Source organism: Anneissia japonica, unplaced genomic scaffold, assembly GCF_011630105.1.
Source record: "Anneissia japonica isolate Jap-2015-1 unplaced genomic scaffold, ASM1163010v1 scaffold287861_len940595_cov192, whole genome shotgun sequence".
Taxonomy (NCBI): Eukaryota; Metazoa; Echinodermata; class Crinoidea; order Comatulida; family Comatulidae; genus Anneissia; species Anneissia japonica.
Window position 1 is genome coordinate 647381 of NW_022733264.1, and position 22885 is coordinate 670265.

The window sequence follows — 22885 nt, forward strand, 5'->3', positions numbered from 1 at the left end:
TTATTACTCAGCAATATTACAAAAGAAATTATTACTCCCTCACCCTTCATAGACCATATTGTTGCAAATAGAAATAAATGATGGGAGCTTTTCAAATTTACATAATTCCAGGGTTTCTCAACATGGGAGACAAATAGTCGGGAGGCATTTTAGAGACTTATTGACAAATTTTGCAATAACTATACCGCAGTATGAGATAAGCAGAATAATTGTGGAGCAAATTAATTGTTTGCCATAATTACAATCCTTACATCATAGTAATTCTCTATCCTACTTCATGCATTTTCATCAAACTCATTCCAATATTGTCTGGCAAAATTATGGTATTCATATGAATGGACGCGCAATTAACTGGAAGAGGGGATCTATTTGGGAGTAGGGATAAGGAGAGCTTTAGGTTTAATTTGTATGATATTGGAAAAGTCACTTTGTTTGGAAAGAGAAAAGCTATTATTATGGAAAGTGATAAGAGACAATTTGTCGCTCACATCACAAACTAACACAATCAAAGTAGATTGTGTTAGTTCATGAAATCAAGAAAGCGCGTCAAAATACGCGCTGTTGTTGTTAAGGACTTTTTGTGTGGTAAAGAATACAAAATTGCTTGACAACCAATACGCGCTCGTTTTGACGCGCTACTGTGATTTTACAAACTAACAAAATCTACTTTGATTGTGTTCGTTCGTGATGTGAGCGACGAATTGGTAGGGAAATAAACAAGATCATCATGGTAGGGAGTAAACATAAGGTATTATTAACAGGGGAAGTAATGATGTTAATGGGCAAGAAATTTGGAAACCACTAAGAATTGGTCAGGAGAAAGGGAAGCTATGTAATACTGGAAAAATGAAGAACAGTTGTGGATAGGAGAAAAACGAAATAGTTGCTAGAAAAGATATTTGTGGTGAGGGAAAGAGGAGCCAATAGGTTGCAGGGACAAGAAGAAGCTGTATTGGTAGGAAAAAGGGCTAAAGTATTGGTAGGAAAAACAAATCAATACAGTTCTGCAGTTGGTAAAACCAGGAAGATTACAGCACATCGCCATGGTAAAATTTCATAGGCTAACTCAGTGCCAGGTGAGGAATTAGTAAACTAGATAGCTTGCAAGAAGCGTTGATTTGAGTGCAAAAAGAGGAAAGAAGAAGTTTTAATAGGTAAAGGCAGGAATTTTTAATATATAAATAATTTAAAAAGTCAAAAAAATATATAACTTGGTATCACTTAGCCTTGATGAAAGTTGAAATCATAGGTTTTCATAAAATGATAGCTGCACAACATGTCAAAATGTTCTTGACGAATTGGATTTATTGATTTCAATGCATTATTTGACTTAATTTGATACAGTTGGATCGTCATCAGTGAAGTGTTCTAGACTTTACACTGGACGATCTTTAGAGCAAATCATATTCCACTATGTTGTTAAGTAAATGTATAATTTTAACATGCATTTTGATTTTTAAGGTTATTTTTATCTACTAGTATAAATATTACTATAAATAATTATATTATAAAAAAATGATTAGGTTATTAACTAGATTATGCTGTTATTTATGATATAACTACAATTAAATTTTGATTAAAAAAATATTCCTGGAATGTTGATTCCAACTTGTCCACTTTCAAATATATTATATAATATAAAAAAAAGGAGTGGTGGTATCCTGGTTAAAATTACATATGCTAATTTCTCTGGAGTACTAAGTATTTTATAAAAATATGTATATAACAAAAAAACAGTTTTAGTTAATAAAATCTTTTAAGTTGTTAATATTTTTGTAATTATTTATATCTTGTTATCATATTTGTTTATTTTTTTTTTATTAGTTCTGAAACTCCTCTCCTTAAAAGTATACACTACTAAATCAAATTTGTCTAAACTTCAATATCACCTATGAATAATATTCCGATGTTCTAATTTGATATGCTTCTAAAATGACAAGCACAATATTCATTATGTTTCATCATCGATTAATATCTGAAGTGTAAAGAGCAGGAAGCAATTATCATGCATAAAATTATGGCAAATCAATTGCAATAGTGGGGGTTTATGCAATTTTAATTTGACTGAGTTCTATTCCTTAATCTACGTTCAAATTGAGGGACGTGGAGGTGAACAGAGGTCATAGGAAGTGTTAAATAAACTTGTAATTATTCAACTAATTTGATTGCCCACCCCATTCTATTATCTTAGATTTCTTAGATTAAGATGACTATTTTCTGTCTCATAAGCACTAACAACAATTATTTGCTGTAGATGTAGTAAGTCTTTACGGTTTCTAACACTACAGTATGCAAAGTATAACAAATTATTAAAACAGCTCAGTTGGTAGAGCATCTAAACATTAATTTTAGGGTATTAGGTTCAAATCCCAAAGGGGACAGGCAATACATTTTCTTAAAAAATGCTGTTAATTTGAAGGTGTGTTTCTGTTACTGCTGTTTTATTATTCTAATTTAAATAATGAATGAATAAATTAATTGGCTTGGCTAAAAACGATGCTTTAAGAGTATTGGTTAATAATAGATTTTAATCTCAATTATGGTTCTGTATATTATCCATTTGTGGGTAATATTATTATATCAGGTATTTTGCTATAAATAGCTTTGATGCTCAGTGACCCCTACTTGTTTTCATATTTTTAATTTGTTAATGAAATAATCTGAATGGAATTGAAAACAAATTTATTTGAACTAGGTTTGAACTTCAGAGCTAACTTAATAAAGAATCATTTAAGTTTATATAAATACTAACAATATAAAACATGACTGAAAAATAATATGTAATGAAAACCAGAGTTTTTTTTCGATTGAGTGTTCTATTCAGAATAAAGAAAGTTGAAATAAATAATAATAAATCAATGTATAAATTCATTTTTGTATTACTGATGATTTGCAAATGCCCGTTAAAAAAGAAATTTTTAGTGCATATTCCCATCAATGAATTTTGCGGCAATAAAAAAATAAATTTTACATAATGGAGAAGAAAAATAGTTTGTATGTAAAAGCAGTAAATGCATTACATTATCTCTTAGCAACATAATGCAATTAGCATAAAATCATCAGAAGTTATGATTTGTGATTATTTTAAGAGCACTGATCAGATTTCATCAATTCACACTGATCTATCTCTTTAATATCAGAAAAGACAAACAAGGACAAGCTCATCAATAAGAATCAGATTAAGAAACTATCCTCCATGTCACAAATGGAATGAATTCAGAAAGTGTTCTGCCATCGTAAATAGTGTAGCAAAAAAACAATTTACAGATTTAACCCTTTCACTGCTGTAGGTATATGCACCCCCTGTGCTGGGACTTTTTTTAACGAAAAAAGTTAATTTTTAAAATAATTCAAAAAAAATACTAAAAGAGGTTATTTCGAAATTCTTTTTGTGTGTTGGGGCGAGCAATAGGTTGGCCTACGCGAGGAACATTGATATTTGGTATTTTGCATAATTAGGTAGTCATGTGACCTCAAAGTCGCCATTTTGAATTTCTGTTTTTTCTCAAATTTTGATAAAAAACCCAATTTTTCTCAATGAAATTTTTATGGAATGTTTTTTTTTTTACTTTATAATGATGCAGACACACAAGATAAATAAAAACAAAAAAAAAATGAGTTAGTTTGATCGTTTTATTCCAAAACCGCAAATAATCAAAGTCTTTCTTTGAAATTGTGAAAATATAAAATTTTGCAGAAAATCACTGTTAGATGTACTTTTTGCCATACGTTTTTATTTATGCTTTATATAATCCAGGTTGTAAATATAAATGCATCGTTGCAAACATCATACGGTTACTTTATTTTAGAACTATAAAAATTAGCCTGTTCTACTGTGTGAAATGTGGAAAGGAAATCTGCGGACAAGGCATTGCCACCTTGACCCTGTGCAGGGCCTCCCAAGTTGAGAGAATCATCGTTTTCGTCCTTAGAATCACTGTCGTCACAATCATAGTCGACTGGGAGAAAAGAAATGCAAGAATCATCCAATTCAAAGTTATCTTCACTATCCGTATCTGCAATGATCTGGTCCATAGCTTCGTCGACATTGTACCGTCTGTTTTGAGGCCGTGCACCCGCCATTTTGCGCCTAACCACTCGAAAACACTTTTTTCCGATAAAAGGTTAATTATAGTTCATAGAAAAAAACTTTAGAGGGCGCAGAACCTCTTCCTGATTTTTAACAATATTTTTTCTACATACCCGGTAGTACCGGGTACGCGCAATTCAACAATATGTGTTTATACCCGGTATTACCGGGTACACGCAGTGAAAGGGTTAAGAATTTAAAATGTTTTAATGTAATTGTTGGAATTTTTTTCCAGATGATATTATGACAGACTATATCTTTAAATTTGAACCTTAAAAATATTTTACAGTAACAGTTGCTGGTATTTAAACATAATTACTATTATAAGTTTTAATTTTAAGTAATTACAATTAAAAGTAGTCAGATGTACTTATTTAATGATTGTTTTAATAATGTTAAACATTCTTCCTCAACCTACAAAGAATAAATTGCTATAAATGTAATAGTTACCAGTTGTTGATCTCAAATATATCTGGACTGTATGCAATGCACGGTACATGGCATGATACTGATCTGCTATTAAAGGATTGTATTTCAATTTTGTTGCATTGTCATTCAATATTTTCAATATTATAAGTGTCATCAAACATTGTCCCGCTACATTTTTATGTAAAATGTTATTGTCATAATATTGTCATGATCCAACACAGGTAATTTCATCCAACTGTCATTATCATCTAACAATGGTGTTATTACCCAACATTGCCACTGTTACCTGTGTGGCAGTTATTCTTATCCAACAGTTTCAGTAAAAACTGACAATGGCCTCCTAACATTGTCATTTAACATTGTTATCAAACTATTTAATTGTCATTTAACACAGTTATTGTCATTTAGGTGAGACATTTTATATACCTTATTTTGTGAACTTATTTTTTTGAAGATGGTCAGAGGAGGGCGGAAAAAAATAAAAATAAAATTTGTTTTCTTATTTAGTAAATAGTTTTGCCAAAAACATCCAGACAGAGGAGAAAATGAAAATAAAATTGTATTGGTGAATGCAAACAGTGTAGTAATGGGATGGTTAAATGATTCAAATTTATATAATTAGGAATAAATATACATATCTAATTTTTGGAGATTTCAAGGCAGTGGCGGGTGTAATATAAAAAAAGAAAAACTTAAATATTTTCTGAAATTTTGTTTTTTTGTGGCGGCGGGGTGTGCTTAATTGGCTAAAAAATAAAATGTCATTTTTATTCGAAATCATCATTATTAGTGGGCGGTGGGTTTGCTAAACAAGTTATAAAAAAAGTATCGCCTTATTATCAACCATTCCCATAAAACCATGGAAAATGGAAAGGGCACCGTTATCTATACGTATTTTTGCTATTCACGACAGCAATGTTTGATGTCCAATTACCGCACAATGTTTAATTTTTATACAAATCCCACACATTAATCTGATAAAAGTTAAGAAATCTGATTTGGCTATAGGCCTACACGTCACGACAACAACTGATGGGTTAACAAGTATTTGAAACAAGAGAGCATAAGGTAACATTATGAATATAGCTGGTATTATCATCATCTAAGTTCTGTTACCTAATACGTCGACTTGAAAAAAATGTCATACACACTATCATATACTGTAGTACTTTCATAATTTCATTGGCGCCATAAGTGTATTATAAATGCATCTGTAAATATATCTCCTATTTCTTATCTTACAGTAGATTTATTTCTCTTATTAATGGCAAAACACTGAACTCCTAAGAATCTATATAATAAATTGCATTTCAATAAACAGTCTTTTTTACTCAACATCACACAATTTTCAGTTCTATATTTTTAAATATAAAGCTGTCGAGTATTAACATATTTCATATCTTTACCGTAAGCAAAACTAAAAACTAAAAATTCACATCTCTGGATAAAGCAGGAAACATCGAAAGGAACTTTATTTTTAACCTGATTGTTTATTTTCGACCTTTGCCTTTTGATTTTTTTTCTTATAAATTTGTAGTTTGTAAGTTTAGTATGTTTTAATTCTGTATTTGTGTAGTGTCAGTACAGAGGAAAGAGTGTAAACTGTTTCTTCTGACTAATTGCCTATTCTCTTTCCTGGCAAATGATATATGTCTTGAATGCCGAATAAATATTATTATTAAAAATTATAAACATTTAAATTTACTTATACTAAAAAAACTGCATAGATAAATCTGCATCAGTCGATATTTCATTTCATTTCTTTCACATACAGCAGCTAACTTGCTAACTACTGGATTGAACTATAGAATGACGTTAAGAATCTGAGATTGGAAGGCGAGAATTTTAACCACTAAAGCCTGGGGTCTCAAGGTACAAGTTGCGCCTATTCTTTCGGAAATCAAACAAAAAAATCCTGCGGTAACTAACCTATCTTCAGCAAGTTCAGAATATTTGCATGTTTTTATTTGTGAATCTCGGTATAAAATATAAACTAAACATTTTATTATTTTTGACTTGCATATTTTACAATAGATTATTCATTAAAATCACAAAATGTTAAATGTAGATCTACCATTTCACTTATATTTAGTAGCTTTTTGTTTTTTTTATTTCAACAAATAACTTATTCCACAAATTTAAAGATTTCTACTAAATTAAATTTGATACCCATTTCTTTGAATTATCACCACAAATTTCAAGGATTTTGAGAATAAAAATTTAATTGACATTGAATGTTATATTATAGTCAATTAATTTAAAATTAATGCATTTAGCCTACTTTATTGATTTCTTTCATATGACAAACTGTAAATTTGTTTTCGAAAAATTATGTTAAAAAATAATTACGTGCAAGTTGACACAGATGCGTATATACGGTGGAATGCAAACAACGATTTTGAAAGTTTAGATTAAATATGTTGACTGTTTTTTTAATGATGAATACCAAGTATTCTATTACAATTCTGAGATTTTTTAAGACAACTGTACATTTTCATAAGGGGATCAAATACTGTGTTAATTATTTATACCTCCATGATTAAATCAAGAATTTCTAAATGAAGTTAGAAGGTTATGTTTAAAAGGATTAAACTCAAACTATGCAGGATACAACATAAATATTACAAATAAGGGTAAATGATTACCATCATATAAAGCAAGAGCCTATTAGGACGCAAATCTTAATAAATTTGTCTATTGTGAAAAAAAAAATGTTTTAAAAATTTCAGTACAGGTAAAAATTTAAATTTGCATTTTAGGTTGCAAAGTTTTTTAAATGTCTCCCTCTACAGTTTGAAACCACATATTAGGATAATTATTATGTGCACATAAAAAATATAGTGTCACAGTCTATGGCATACATGCCGCCTCCCAGCACACCTATAAGAACAGTGAGTTGAACATAAACAGCATTCAATTAAATAAAGTAAAATGTGATTGTTATTTGTTTTGACATAAGATAAGACATAAGATCACTTTATTCGTCATGAATTTAAAATATAAATCTATGAAAATTGTTTTCCTTGGCAGGACAAAAGCATCAAAAATGAATTTAAAACTTCACCACAAGCAAAATATACATCAAGAATATAATAATAATAAGTTACATTTATTATATAGCGCATATTGCACAGTGCCTCTATGCGCTTTACATAAAATTATAGAAATTATAAGAAAGATCTTGAATTTACAATATAATAGGGTGTGGTGGCAAAACAACACTAGGTCTCAAAGGGTCAACTATCCGCCTCTGCCCTGGCACCGTCCCGGTCCCCTACCTATGTGGCGCGAACAAAGGAGCAGGTTTCACATTTGCCCTGCCACAGGCGACCGGGTACACAGCATTCATATAAACTCCAGACTACGTAATAACACCATAATTTAGTATACGATTAATTCACGCATGTTTGTGTTTTATTTGTTTATCATTATGCTTAAGTTTAAGTACCATATTCAGCCTTCCCAAACCCAGTACAATTGTTGCTGGTGATTTTATTGGAAGTCCTAATCAAGTGACAAGTCCATTTAAATGTTTTATTTTGATTGTTCTCTGTTTGCTAACTTACGTGTGAGTATGAAGTTCCGTGTTTCTGGATTTATGGCCATTCAATTTTCTTTTACCGTATTCATTTTTTCTGCCAGTTGCAATGAAAGTTTTTAATGACTGATTTGATATAACAATCAATTTACATTTGAAACTTATAATTTTTTTTTTTATCATTTAAAGTATCACCATTTTGTTATAATTAAGAAATACATATGGTACTGTCTTCACAAATCACATTTGTGTGCCTTTGAAAAATGTCTTTGCAAGTTATAACCTCCATATGCTTAATACTGAAATGCTATTTAATGTGTGTATTTCTAAGAAAAGTATATGTTTCTCATAATTTCCTCTAAAATATGTTTGTAAATTCACTTGTGATACTAAGTGTTTTCTTGGTACAGATTAAGGATGCTATGTTCTATGAAGTAATCATTCGCATAAAGCATTGTGGTCATCAAAATTGGTAAAATGATTTGCTTTAAAAATCATTGCTTGTTCAAGGAACTATTTAGGTCCACGGTTAAAAAAAAATTTGATGTTCTACATTTACAATTTATCTTTTATTTTTGTAAATCAAGATTTGTCACCAGAAACTTTACAGCACTTTACCCCGAGGATGAACAACAATCTTTTGAATGAGCAATTTATTTCAGCTCAAACGATACAACGCCTGACTGTAACATACATTCATGCTTCAAATACATTTTGTCTGCAAATTGTGTTACGTCAAGAACCATTAGAATGAAATAATACTACGTAACGAACAAAAATTTGTAAAAGGAAGCAAAAGAATGTGGTAGAAAGCTTTTTAATCATGCAATAGCACATCGATGCCAATTTTTGTATGAAAAAGTGAAAAAATTGTATAGAAATGTTTGTGTATTTCAGATTTTTTTATATTTTAGATACTGCTTCCCTGGTCTTTAGTACCACATAGGAGAAAACCCATAGCCATTCACAAGCAAGGAAAGCTCAGGATGTTGTAGCTTCAATGTCATTGGTAAGATTAATTTAGGCACACACTAAACCATGCAAAGATTACAACCCTTTACATACCTTTGCCATCTGGGCTGCTATTCCTTTGGCTTGTAATGCAGTAACTGCCTTCTGTGCTGCAGGGCCATTTTCAAAATCTACAAAACCGTAACCTATGAAATAAAAGAAGTTAAATTTTCATTAAGCGAGAAAGGAATGTTTACTTAATGATTGGTGGTAAAGGGTTTAACACGTTGACTGCCAGACCTTTTTTAAGGTTCCTTCCCGTATGCCAAAACAAGTTTACATGTACAAGCATGCTTTTTTGAAATTTTATCTAGTCATATGTCATCAAAATGATATGTCTAATAAATTGGCGGGAAAATATTAGGGGGCGAGTAAACTCGTCGGCGGCACTGTGATAGAACGTTTTATTGACTATGCCAAGTGCGAGTTATCTCGTCCGCTTTTTGCATGGGTTGGTATATGTTCAAAGGGCGCCCCCACTTGTGCCGCTCGAGTGTACTACCGGCAACATAACACAACAAACATACACCAGCCGTTGAGTCTGTGGCTCTACAATGTATGACAAAGAAGTTATAAATGTTAGAATGTTACCCCGATTTTGACAAGTATACTCATCGCTGGCAGCCAACGTGTTAAGACTATTGTTAGTAAAATTCAAACAATTATTTCTAAAAAGTACTTTAGGTTTATAGGCCAGCTGAGGTAGGCAATTATGCAGTTTAAACATTTCTTTACACAGCAGAGGAGAAACATAATACAACATAGTATTTCCATACACCCTCTCAAAGGAGTAATGAAATTCCATGTTCTTTAACTTTATCCAATACTTTGAATGTTCCTGATATCCACTCCATAACTTCATAATTTAGCATTTAAATTTAACAGACATATGACCTATAAGGATAATACAGAGTAAATCTTTCATATTACACTTAGTAATTCGTAAATTAGTATTCATATATAATGTAAAACAAATAACCTTTTATCTGAATTATAATCAGAATCATTATAAATAATCATTATAAGGGAGAGTGGAGAAATTTACTACCCACTGAATCTCAATTTTCATGTTTCACTGTCCTCAAGAGAACTAAGTTTTGTATTAATCCAAACCTGATATACCCTTAACAGCAAATCCTAAACCTTAATAGCAATAAAGTGCAACACCTCTAATTAGCACTGAAGGGAAAAATTAAATTTATAATTCATATGCAGGCGCCATCCTTATTTTTACTTGGCAAAATAATCTGCCAGCTGAAATGTAAGACAATATTCACACATAAATCCAAATGAGAAGTAAGTAGTGATTATACTTTGCCTCCCAGCCACAGGAGACTTGGAAGCATCTCAAGCGCGCCGAGCCAATTTCAATCCACCCTTTCACTCACCTCCCCTTTAAAATGATAATTTCACATTCTATGTGAGGGCTGTAAAAAAACATTTTCCCTTTCTCCCTAAATAGGATCCTTCCCAAGCTACTTTTTACACAATATATTTCAATACAGTTTTACAATTATTAGGCCAAATTAAAATTAACTGAAGTTACACGTCCCGCCATCATCACACTTTTGGAGTCTCATGAAGAAATTTACTATCTGCTATTTTTCATGCAAAATAAACACGACAATCTGAAAGAGGGTTGTCAAAGCCTAAGAAGTGGAGAAACATACTGTAGTAAATAACAGAATACATTATACAAAGATTCGATTCATTTTACTTTTATAAAAAAAAAAAAAAAAATTGTATTATTTATAATCCTGTTTAATACTAGTATAGGCCTATATGATAGTAAATAGCAATAGTAAATACCCTCACCTACAAAAAATAAACAAAAAAATATTCAAATCCAGGATATGAAACTACTGTACCAATTAATTTCATTTGGCCTTTAAGTTAACCTACTTATATTTATTTCATCTAGATACTGTTGAGTTTCTGAAGATCTTTTAGTTTATTGTAAGATGTTTTTTTTTTTTTTTGGATACACACTAAGTTACCAGCCAATATGGCATACACCTACAAAGGCATTTTGAATTAATTCTGTGAATGTTCAATGAGGAAAGTAGTATAAAAACACCATCCCAGTGGAGAAATAAACATAGGATATAGACCAAGAGAATTATAATGGAATCCACATCAGAAAGTCTGCAGAAATTTAAGTGGTCTACTGAGGGGCAACATTTACTCTAACTGGCTTTCCGAAGGTTACATATCCTAAAGTTATTACCGATTGTCAACCAACTCAACAGTAAAGCTAAGAGTTAAAAGGAAAAATAAACATCAAGTATCAGCCAATCAGAAGAGAGTTATTATTGATATATGAGGCTGCATTTGCCTACAGGTGGTTGGTTTGTTATAGAGACTGCTTCCTGAAATTCAATATCAAGGCTAATTCATTCTAGTATTACTTGCTTCTGGATGCACAAATTTCTTGGCAGAATCTTGATTCTCAAAATGAACTGTAGACTGAGTGATTGGCTGGATCATGTTCTAAGCCCCTTTTCTCACAAACCAAGATTGATTGGTTGACACTAGGGATAATTCTTGGCTCATGTTCTACCTAAAGTGAGAGAGGTTGCGATTTGGTCTTTCAACTCGAAGGTCAAGAGTTCAATTCCCACTCCGGCCAATTGCTTTATCCTCATTGCGCTCTGCTCAGGAGTATAAGTGGGCACATGAAGCGCCGATTAGTAGCTGTAACATAATGCAATACTCCCGAGGGAGATGAGTATGTGTTCCGAGGCATTAGTTGAAATGACCGGGGTGATAATGTGAAGTGCCTGGAGGCTTTAACAATCCATCAGACTAGCATTATCATTATTTGGTAGACAAAATTTGAGAGGCAATTCAAATAGTGCAAGAGAAACCGTAGAAAGTTTAAACCATTTTCTAAAACACTCTCTTAGTTCCATATTCATAATAAATTATATTACGCATTTCTTATGTTATAATACTAGAAATATATCATTATTATATTGTATTATTTTGTTGTAAAATATAGAAATATTACTCCAAGGCTGTCTTACTGTAGTTTAGAGTATGTTGCTCTAATGCAATTATGATTTGCTGATCGTTACACATTCGTTCAGCCATAAATGGGCCCATTATGGGATGTCATTTCCCCCTAGATTATATGTATGCAGATTGCCTTTAATGCTCTGAATAATAACTGGAGTGGCTGGCTGTCTCCAAAACATGAACTGGTAATTTGCGCATGTACACAGTGATTGAAAAATGTTAAGTGCAGTGTGTACGGGACTGCTATATGGACTTCTCCCACAACAAATGCAGGTACAAATTAACGTCTCACTGGACATTTTTAATAGAAAAATCATTGTACAGCACAATCAAATGGCAAATTAATTAATGTAGATGTGAATGGTGAATGGAGTAGGCCTATAATCAAGGGTTTCTGTGGTTGGGCTAAACTTCCCTTTTCGAAGGACCCATCTCTTGCATCAAATATCATAAAATTGATCATAATTCCAATGGACTTCATACCAGATACCTGCTATATAACTGTTCCTATGGACATGAGGGACCAAGTACCTCCTTGACCTATGACTTTTATAGGGAACCACCCTCTCTGGGTTATGGGCCTGAGCAACTTGTAGTCTGACTGAGTTACCAGCATAGTTTATAGTATATACTTGAAATACTGCCCTTATTTATTTCTGTGAAACCTGTAGATTTGTGTTAAATCCTACTGATGAAGGCTATATGTAGGATATGTAGGATGTATATACTATGTGTGTATAATATGGGCATGTTATTACAAAAGAAATAAAATGTTGCATTTCATTTTACATATTTTTATTTTCTATTTGGATATAAACTCATGGCAGTTTTCTCACAACCATAATGATAAATTGTACTGTATGTATTTGTTGATTTATGTATTTGTGAATAAAGTTTTACTAATACCCGATTCAAACGTACAAAAATCTTACCAAATGTAACAAAATGTAACCAAAAGTAACATTTTATGGCACGTGTGAAAGTACCTCCGTGTAATATCCTTGTAAAATCTCGGAACGTCTCTGTAATCTTTACCAGCCTCACTGAGGCTGGTAAAGCTTCCGAGATGTAGCATGGATGGATCTGCGCATGCGCAGGAATTTCAACACAACAAAAATCTACTGTGTTTCACGGGGTTCCTTGAATTTTCTTCCTTCTGCAGACGATTATGATCCACTAGAAATAGATAGGCCTGGTTTTTCTCAATGATGAATGAATTACCCTTGTTATTGATGTTAATTAGTAATGGTAGAAGAAGAAGATATACATAAAATGAACGTCGGGATGGTGTTAGTACTATTACTAGTATTATCAAGAGTTGACAGTTAGTAGTAGTAGTAGTAGTACAGCAGTTGTTAAGGGCATTGATTGCTTCGAATGTTCACTGTGATGGTGAGTTCAACAGTCCATCTGTGACAAGGGTTCTCAACTAGGCCTAGGCTAGACCTATATCGCAGTAGGTGAAAAAATGATTCAATGAATAAACACTGAATAAATTTTACATGACCTTGGCATTACCTTACAGACGCGTGTGAATGCTTTTTATCTCGGTAGAAATAACTTGTGAGATCGCTCGGTTACAATTTGTTACTTTTATTAAATTTAACTTCATGTGTGAATCGGGTATAACACTATTAAGTATTCCTTCTACCCACACAGAATAATCACAAACTTGATTATAACCTGTGTCAGTACACTTAATATCTGACTAAAATGATATAGTGGTACCTTGCTAATACTTTGACCTTTGTGAAATTGAGACATATTGAATTGGGCTAAACCCAGCATTAACAATAGTTTTTCAGAAATAGTTATATGCCAAGAAATGTTTTCTTTTTTTTTAAGGCCGGTTTCTACTAAAAGAAAAGTTTTGGGGGAAAAACCATTCTAGAAAAATGTTTCCTTATCAGTAGAAAAGCTCCCATGTGAGGATGGGAAGGCATGGTTTAAAATGTTCAGGTAAAAGTGGGTAGGCAAAGGAGAGAGCACAATGGAAGATGTGATTTTAAATGTTCCAAGCCTATTATATGTGATGCGAGATAAAATAATGCATTTGTCGTCCCCTAGTCGACCTCCCACTGTCCCTGTTTACATTGATGATCTTTTCTTCCTGGTGCTATAAAAATGCATAATTATTATTAATTATATGTGTGAATATAGTGTGTCTGTGTGAATATGGAGGGGGAATGGAGGGAATATTTCAAATTCAGTATTTGGCTGTATTAGTCGTATTTACTATATTAAGGAGTATATTTAAAGTAGGCCACTTTAAAAGAAATCCTTAGGCTTTAATTTGCATTAATCATTAACTTCATGAAAATACATAAAATGTAAATTATTGTGTGTATGTGTATGTGTGGGTGCGTAGGTGTGAGAATGGGCTGCATTATAAACTGTTCCAAGTCCACTGTTTTGAATAATATATGTAATAAATATAAGCATGGGAATTAGCGTGTGTTTTACCTGTTAAATTAAAATTAATTCATTATGTGTCTACACCATTTTGTTCCCACTGGACCTCATATATAAATGTAGCCACCTACCTTTACATTGATTAGTGTTTTTATCCAGTATTGCCTTTGTGGAATTAATTTTCCCATATCTGAAAGACAAAAATATAATTCAACAAGTTTTTAAATAATTGAATTTCTACATAATAAACATTATAATAACAAATAATATATATATAAATCTAATAAAGGAAGATGCAATAAATTTCAAAACATTGAATCATGGCCTCCCACTCATTATTCATAGTAACCAGGCCTGGAAAAAATGTTTTTTGCCTCCAGCACCAAATATTATCTGTACACTATAAAGCCCAATAGTCTATTTTTATTGGAATTCCTCCCTCCTCCCCCCCCCACCCTCTTTCTCAAATATCTTTGGGATATTCATGTTGCCTCCAATAGGCAGTCGAATGGTCAGGCACTTTTTCCTGCCCTGGTAGTAATGTTCATTCTATGAAAAGAAAAAGATGAGGTATTTTCTTTATTGTACGTTTTCATATGTAGGCTGTGTCCTTTACTATGTTTAAAAATCTGTTATTAGGCACCATCTCCTTCTACACTCACAGTTACATTTATGAATAAATTAATGCAACGCAAAGTTACATTTTCAAAGCCGAGGTCTTTAACTTCTTGAAATATTGTGTCACCATCCATTTTTCATGCTGTTAATGTGAGATCAATTAGATATTTATACATGTGAACGAAGCATTTTATCTTGATAGTTATGTCATGCAAAACCACTAGCCTCATTGCAACGTACACTTATTGGATATACTTTCTGCAAGATCAAAATGTAAGAATTTAATTGCTATGTTTCAGAGCTGGTTAACAGATCGAAAGGACCTGTATGCTTAATAATAGACCCAGTGTCATTTTCTGGCTTGTAAAAATACTAGGAATAATTATAAGAAAATCTTGATGAGTACAGTGTATTTGATGGGGTAGAGTTCAGAAGGGAAGAATGTTCAGTGGACATAAGTGGTAAAAATTTCATCATTTTTCTCTTATTGTTTAACTTTTAATGTTTTTTTTTTTTTTTAATGGCAAATAACATAAAGAGAAAACAACAATTAGTGATTGGGGCTTCACCTTAAAGATATGAATAAATGCATATTCATATATAATCATTTAATGATCATCATCACTATCACTTTATCAAGAGATATAAAACTTTATATTCCCCTCATTCTATTGACTGTCAGTCACTATCTAGCCTCTGGATTGTCAATCCACGACTTATCGCCCCCTAATCATTATCACGGTCATCTTAAGCATCAGTTGACCTCAGCATGAACTATATCAGTAACTGACTGACACAAGCTGTCAGACACAAGCTTCTTACATCAGTTGCTAGGATACAAAATATCATATAACATGTGTGTGGTAATCTTAACAGAAACAGTCAGCACTTTGCAGACTACATACACTTAAAGCAAAATTTTGTCCAGGCTTGGTGTTCATATTTTTTTCGCCAATTTAAGACTCTAAAGGTTCTTATTTTACTTACTTTCAAAGATGAAAAATTATTATTGTATAGCAGTGTATTACTGTACTGTATTATAGAGGATATCACATAGTCGCACAGAAGTTCCAAATAAGAGCAAAATTTTAGAGTATACAGTAAATTTTTTTAACATTAAAACTTTACTATTGTATGTGACTAGCTTGATTTGTTGGTTTTTCTAGTTTTTTATACAATAAAAACCTCATTTTACATCAGCCTCAATTTGTTTTAATTTGTTCATATTTTGTAAGCAATTCAGTCTCTCTGTTCTTATAAACAGAAGTGTAATATATAACTCTAATCATCTCTTTCTGTTCTTTCTCATTTTTCTTTTCAGTCATCATCCTTCTCCTCCTCCTCATTATCATCATCATCATCATTCTTCTCCCCTATATAGCATCGCCATAATTATGGTATGCCTTTACAATGTACATCATTGAAATTTATTTTAAAGCATCCAAAATGTTAGGATATAGGCCTACCTTCAGTATTAAGTGTTATTTAATAAACATGAACAATAAAATTAATTAAATTGTTCTGACCTACATTGTATATTCATTTAACTGATTGAATTATTACACTTTAACATAACCCACTTTTTAATTTTTGAAATATTATTAGTATAAATCGATTTATGAGCTTGCCAACCAGTTGGTTACTCCCATCACTAGCTTTCATTAGTTTTATTTAAAAAAAAAATTTTACGTTTATTTGTGTATTAAATCATTGACAAGAACAATAGAAACAAAATAAAAAATTATGAAGTCTTAAATATCAATGTGGTTTACACAAAATCCACAGGTCCATTGTGTTTTGATCATTTGCATGACAGTTCATTGATATCGTAATTATTGTCCATAGGCCAACATTCCAATTTACTATAGAGTAACGTCCTCTCGTACAGTAATTACTTCATGGTCCTCTTGAGAAAAAAATAACTGTTGAGGGGCTATAGAAGGGTTATCTGATACAGACAAACCGGCTAGAAAACACATTATAATGCAGTATAAATGATGAGTTTGGAATTATGTTTGTCACATCCATTCATTTCTCAAAATTAATTTCATGTATGACATGCCTGTCATTTCTGTAAATCTAATTAACAAGGTGTTTCATTTTTGATAAAATAGTTTCAGGAAGGGATAATATATATGTAGTACTGTAGTACAAAATCATACATCAACTTTATCTATGAATCAATCTAAATACAACCTTAGGTATTTATATAATTACTTTTAATAAATTGAGAACAAAATTATTGATGAGAGATGAGATGAGAGAAGGAAATCTAAAGCGGGCATACAGTATAGGCCTAAACTATTTTCGTCGGACATTTTATGGTGCTAGATGCCCGGAAATGGTACTGTAAAGACAGGGGCTCACTGCGTTGTACGACCGTCGTATGACGAATCCAACTCCGTTCCTTGCGAGCGCTAGACAACGCGACACTGTCTGCTGATTACGTGAACGTCGTGGCGTTGCGATCTCCATAGAATCGCGTCGACCTACAACCGTCGGCTGCAGTGAGTGCAGACAATAAAAATACCATTACAAAGTAGTGTTCCCCCGAGAAAATGATTGCTTTTGTTCTTGTCGAGGAAAGGGTTCCTGAATTATGGTTTTGTTCCCCCGGACCGTCACTGGTAAGGCTACTGATTCGTTAGTGTCTACCAATACTTTATAAAAGTCCTTTCCACGCTATAATGTGTACGTGACAACCACCGGTGAATTGCGCATACAGTATATGGTGTGATGACATCATCATCACATCCGTAATAAATTACACAATTTTGTGGGGAAAGAGCTTTATATTACTTATATTTTATTGATTACCAGATATAGTACAGCAATCACTTGCAGAAGTCTTTTTTGTTAATGTTTATATGAATAACAATACAATTTTTTTTTTACGCCACTATTGTTTATTTGGTCAACATAAAAACTCAACAAGGGGACGTTTACCTTGATGAGATAATAACAGGTGAAATTTAGCTCCTACCATTCACAAATTATATCACCACAACATGGAATGTTCTACCAGTCGCTGAAAGCAATAGTGCCCATGCATATATTAAGAATGCCGTCTAATAGTCTAGCAACAAACTGTAATGTATGGTATATCATTTAATACATATTTACTATTTAAATGCAACAAATATTAATAGTCTCGCATTGATTTTACAATCACATGCTTTTAAGTTTTCCAGAATTCATTAAACTGTATATTTTCAATAGGCTTATTATACAAAAACTAATAATTTCTGGATATACTAGATCATACACAGAATTATCTGAAAATAATAGGTAGGCCTAATATAATATGTGATTAATTTTATTTATTATCCCTCATTACTATAGGATTTTACATATAGCAAGATATATTCAATAGGATAATACTGTTCTGAATTGATATAAATCAAAAGTTTAAAGTGGATTTTGAATCAACAGTACAGACATGAACATGTGAACATGTTTTACTAGTTGAAAGATGGAGGAAAACGATTGTAAGGAATATAAATGCTCAATTTGTAAAAAGCATAGAACAATTTTTTTCTTCAACATAAATGATATGGTAATATTGCTATCCATCATGGATAGCATATTATTGATGTCTTTCAGGGTATTTACCTTACACGAACTATCATACAAAGCCTGAGATATGATGAGAATCTGACCGTGGATTGACAAACTGACCAGTATCTATGTCCTACGACAGAATAAGACAAAACCTAGAGAGAAAAAAACTACCGGTATACCGGTTTGCAGGCCAACAGTGGTGGTTCCGCTAACAAAAAATGTTTCTACTGTATTGCTACAAACCACTTGGAATAAAAGTCAAACAAATTATAGAGAAAAATCAATAGAACAATCAATGTATGAAAATCACATTCAAGTTGATGTAACTTAGTAGGATGGTTCAGTCCAATGGGGGTGAGCCGTAAATGGGTGAATGGTGTATTATCACCTTTGGTCTTTTAACCTCTCAAAGCTAATAAGCCAGATACACTATAGTATAGGCCTAAGCTTCCATAAACTTCTGTCAGTTATGCAACAACTTGCTCATAAACCTCTGCCAGTTACACTAAGCTTCCCATAAACTGGTGAGCTGAACACAATACAAGCTATCTCATGCAGTGGCGGATCCAAAATTTAACATGTAACAGCAACAGAGTCAGACAGTTTTTTTAAAGTAATAGGAGATGTAAAAGTCGAATGGCCGAGCGGTTATCAGGGGTGCCGCAAGCTACAGTCAAAATATCGGCGCTGGTTCGAACGGCACGCTTGTCTATGGTTCTGGTATTAGAACAAGTCTTCTCGGATAAGGACTATAAACCGTAGGCCCAGTGTATACAATGGCTCGTGTGCAGTATAAAGAACCCAGTACATCCTTCGAGATGAGTAGGGGATATCCCGGTGTACTGGAACAGACAGCCCCTGTGGTGGACGACGAGAGTTGCTGGTACCGGGTTACTGGGTAGCACAGACACGAAGGGACCCTTAGAAGCAAAGAAAGTCTTTGATCAAGTTCCTAGTCCACCCTGAGCATCTTATGTTAGATGAATATGTGTGCTATATAAAACTACATTATTATTATTATCAAACAAGTTTGTGTTACATCACAAATCTTAAGGGAAAAAAACTTCATCAGCCTTTGACGAAACACTATAATTAGACTATCAGTTGCTTCAAAAACATCTTAACGAGTATTTCATTTTTGTCATTAATCATCATTGTTTCTGTTCATACATTGAAAAATGGTGATATCGTGTGAAGAGTTAAAAAAAAAAACCAAATTATATATTTCAGTGCGTGGTGCACAGAATATATTTTGATGAGTTGCTGTGCATTTGATTCCCTCTGTAGAATTTCAAATAAAATGTTGACTATAAATTAAACATTGCTACAGTCTTGTTATGAATTACAAACTCAGCACTGAAACATTTTAAAGGTTTTACACTTTTTGTTTTTATAAGGACACATTTTATAAAAACACAGAGGCTGAAATTTCTTAAAAATTAAGAACAAAATAAGAACAAATTGAGGCTGAGGTAAAATGTCAAATGAGGTTTTTTAATTATTTTTTTTGTAAATTTAGAAAAACCAAAAAATTATATCTGTACCTTATGTGCAGTAGTTGTGACTATGTAATACCCTCTCTAATAGATATAGCTGTCATTTGGGGCCATTTTTACCAGGCCTTTTTTCTGGGGCCATTTTTTCCGAGGCCTTTTTTTCAGGGGCCATTTTTATGTACATTGCAGAACGGTAGTAAGTAGTATACTACTGTACAATAACTAGAAATTGCAAATTGCAAGTGAAGTGCTGCGAAGTACAACTGCATATAAATGTTCTTCGAACAAAATAATTTATGCGAGTCAAGTGAAAATAATGAATAATAAAAATATAACAAATAATATGAGACATGACCCATTGTCTATAATTAGAACACTTCTCATTGGGTAACAAAGTCGTAATTTTTCATTTTTGTCAAAAAGTGTCTATAGTGGTGAATTATGGTTTAGGTTTTTTTAAATAAAGTTTCAAAAATTTCTATGTATGTGGAAAAAGTAGTTGATTACCAAAGGTTACAATTTTTATTTTGAAGACTGCATGGTCTAGGAAGTGTACATTTTTTTATGGGGCAAGTTTCAGGGGGCGGGTTTTCTAGGGGCGAGTTGACTGCCAAAGAGTGTTGCCAAAGTGCGAGCCAGCATGTTATTTGATCACAAGTGCGAGACATCGCAAGTGTGAGCCAGCGAGCCATGACGTCACAATAGATACGAGACGTTACTCGTGTTGTGCGAGGTATCGGCTGAGATTTGTGGAGTACAATTCAAAAACAACTATAGGTCTAATAATGAATTATTGTGATGTTAAATAGACAATGTTAGCTATCAAGGAGCGACGTTGTTTTTCATTGGGACCTTCGTCCCTACAAGGCTAGGCCTATACCATCCTAGCTAGTCTAGGCCTAGAGTAGGATAAGGCTAGCGCGACATGCGGACGTTGGTACATGTTGGTTAGTCTACAAACGTTGCCTAAAGTAATTGATTTTACCCGGCAGAACGAAAGAAGGAAACTCCGCTTTTCAGTCGTCTTAGGTCCCTGTTTTTTGACAAACACTGACCTTTCAGAGGTCAAATTGCTGTCAAGAATATGAATTGGCTGCTTTGCAGCAATAATGTTCAACAAAACATTATGAGCCTGAAATCAACCAAAAAATAAGAACACTGAGCCTGGGAAAAATTTTACTGGTTCTTATTGAAAAAAAAAGGTGTATAGGTAGCTTGTTGGATAATGTCAAGGGCTAAATATGAATGCCTCATAAAATAATACAGATTTACATGTTCATACAGAAAATACCATTTCATAAATGATAAAAATTGGTGTAAACCTAACATGTCTAAATTAAAATCAGAATGAATGAGTGTGGAAGACTTGAAATACAGTAGCAGCATTTTTTGATACTTTTTCAAAATACTTCTAAATGTAACAATGAACAATAGCAGGGATTGTCTACCAAGAATGACTCCAGTGGAATAAATAATCATTTTTTGTGAGTTATCAATCTGCTTGATTTGTGCTAGATTTTTACTAGTACATGTACACAATAAAACCGCAAATTATTACGATAATCAGATGTCATAGTATGTTTAAAGTCTCACAAATTTTGGTCAGCTAAAGGCTTGCTTAAAATAATGTACCCATTCACTTAAGAGTTTAATCCTGTGTAGGTGTGAATGGGAATTAAGAAAAAGGCAGCAAAACATGCCTCAAAAACTTACTTCTCATGTTCTATTCCCTAATGATGGAATTTGTTGATCAAAAATGAAACACAACCTACTTATCAAATGTATGGAATGTGGAGCCAGAGGGTACTCAGTTTTTGCAACTTTATTTTGTGTGTTGATGACTTTAAGCTCAGGTTTCCTTAAATTATCTAAACATGTCTCTCATCTCTACCATTGGTCACCATGGCAATCAACAATACCCTTTCACCTCTCACTCTATAAAAAAAAGTGCAGAACCCCAAGAGGGAAAAATGTGCTGTGTGGGCCCGTGGTGGGACAAACTAGTACCATTAACAGCTTACTGGACCTGGTCGTAATTTGTGAGGCAGCTGAGTGAATTAAATCTAAAGTGGTAAGGGACATAAGCCAGATCTTAGGAATACCGAAAACCACCTTGCTACTAGGGGAGAATAAAACATTTGTTAAAATAGCAATTGCCCTGAAAAGGAGTTTACAACTTATGGGTATTTAAGTTGCAAGAAGGAAGATACAAAGGGCAGCTTATCTAGTGGGCAAGGAATTATATTAAACTTTCTTTCCGATTTTTAATTTTGAATAAAGGATCAAGGAAAGTTTGATTGAATTGAAGATTTCATTTGCTACAAAGGACAGCATGGGTTATACGCATCCACATTAAAAAAAAAATAGACAAATAAAGTAACATACTAAAAATTAATTTAGGCTATATTACAATGGATGTAAAATGTGAGGATTAGTAGAGAGTATATACAAAATATTTCATTCTATTCCAATACTTATAATATTATTCCATTAAAAAAATGGTAAAAAAGTTATGCGAAGATACATGAATATAATGAATAGATTAGTTTTTGGCAATTATTTCTAAAAATGTTTAAATATAATTGTAAAAGGATGTGGCACAAAGCAAAGCTTTGGGCTATCAATCTTCAAAAGGATGGGTTCGAGTATGACGCTGAACACCTTGTATCCTTGGGCGGGCAAGGTACTATTTATACACACTGTCTCGTTGCA

At 32.7% G+C, this 22885-nt stretch overlaps 1 protein-coding gene across 4 annotated transcripts in view; it reads right to left on the minus strand.

Moving 5' to 3' along the window:
- The window catches only part of LOC117116132 (RNA-binding motif, single-stranded-interacting protein 1-like), a 68573-nt gene that overhangs the window by 12161 nt on the left and 33527 nt on the right, over positions 1–22885 (minus strand). For all 4 annotated transcript variants that reach the window (XM_033260106.1, XM_033260109.1, XM_033260105.1 and 1 more), the window contains exons 3-4: positions 14630–14688; positions 9123–9214 (exon numbers count right to left, since the gene is read on the minus strand). In XM_033260106.1, coding sequence (XP_033115997.1) covers positions 9123–9214; positions 14630–14688 — 151 coding nt within the window. The remainder of the gene's footprint in view (positions 1–9122; positions 9215–14629; positions 14689–22885) is intronic.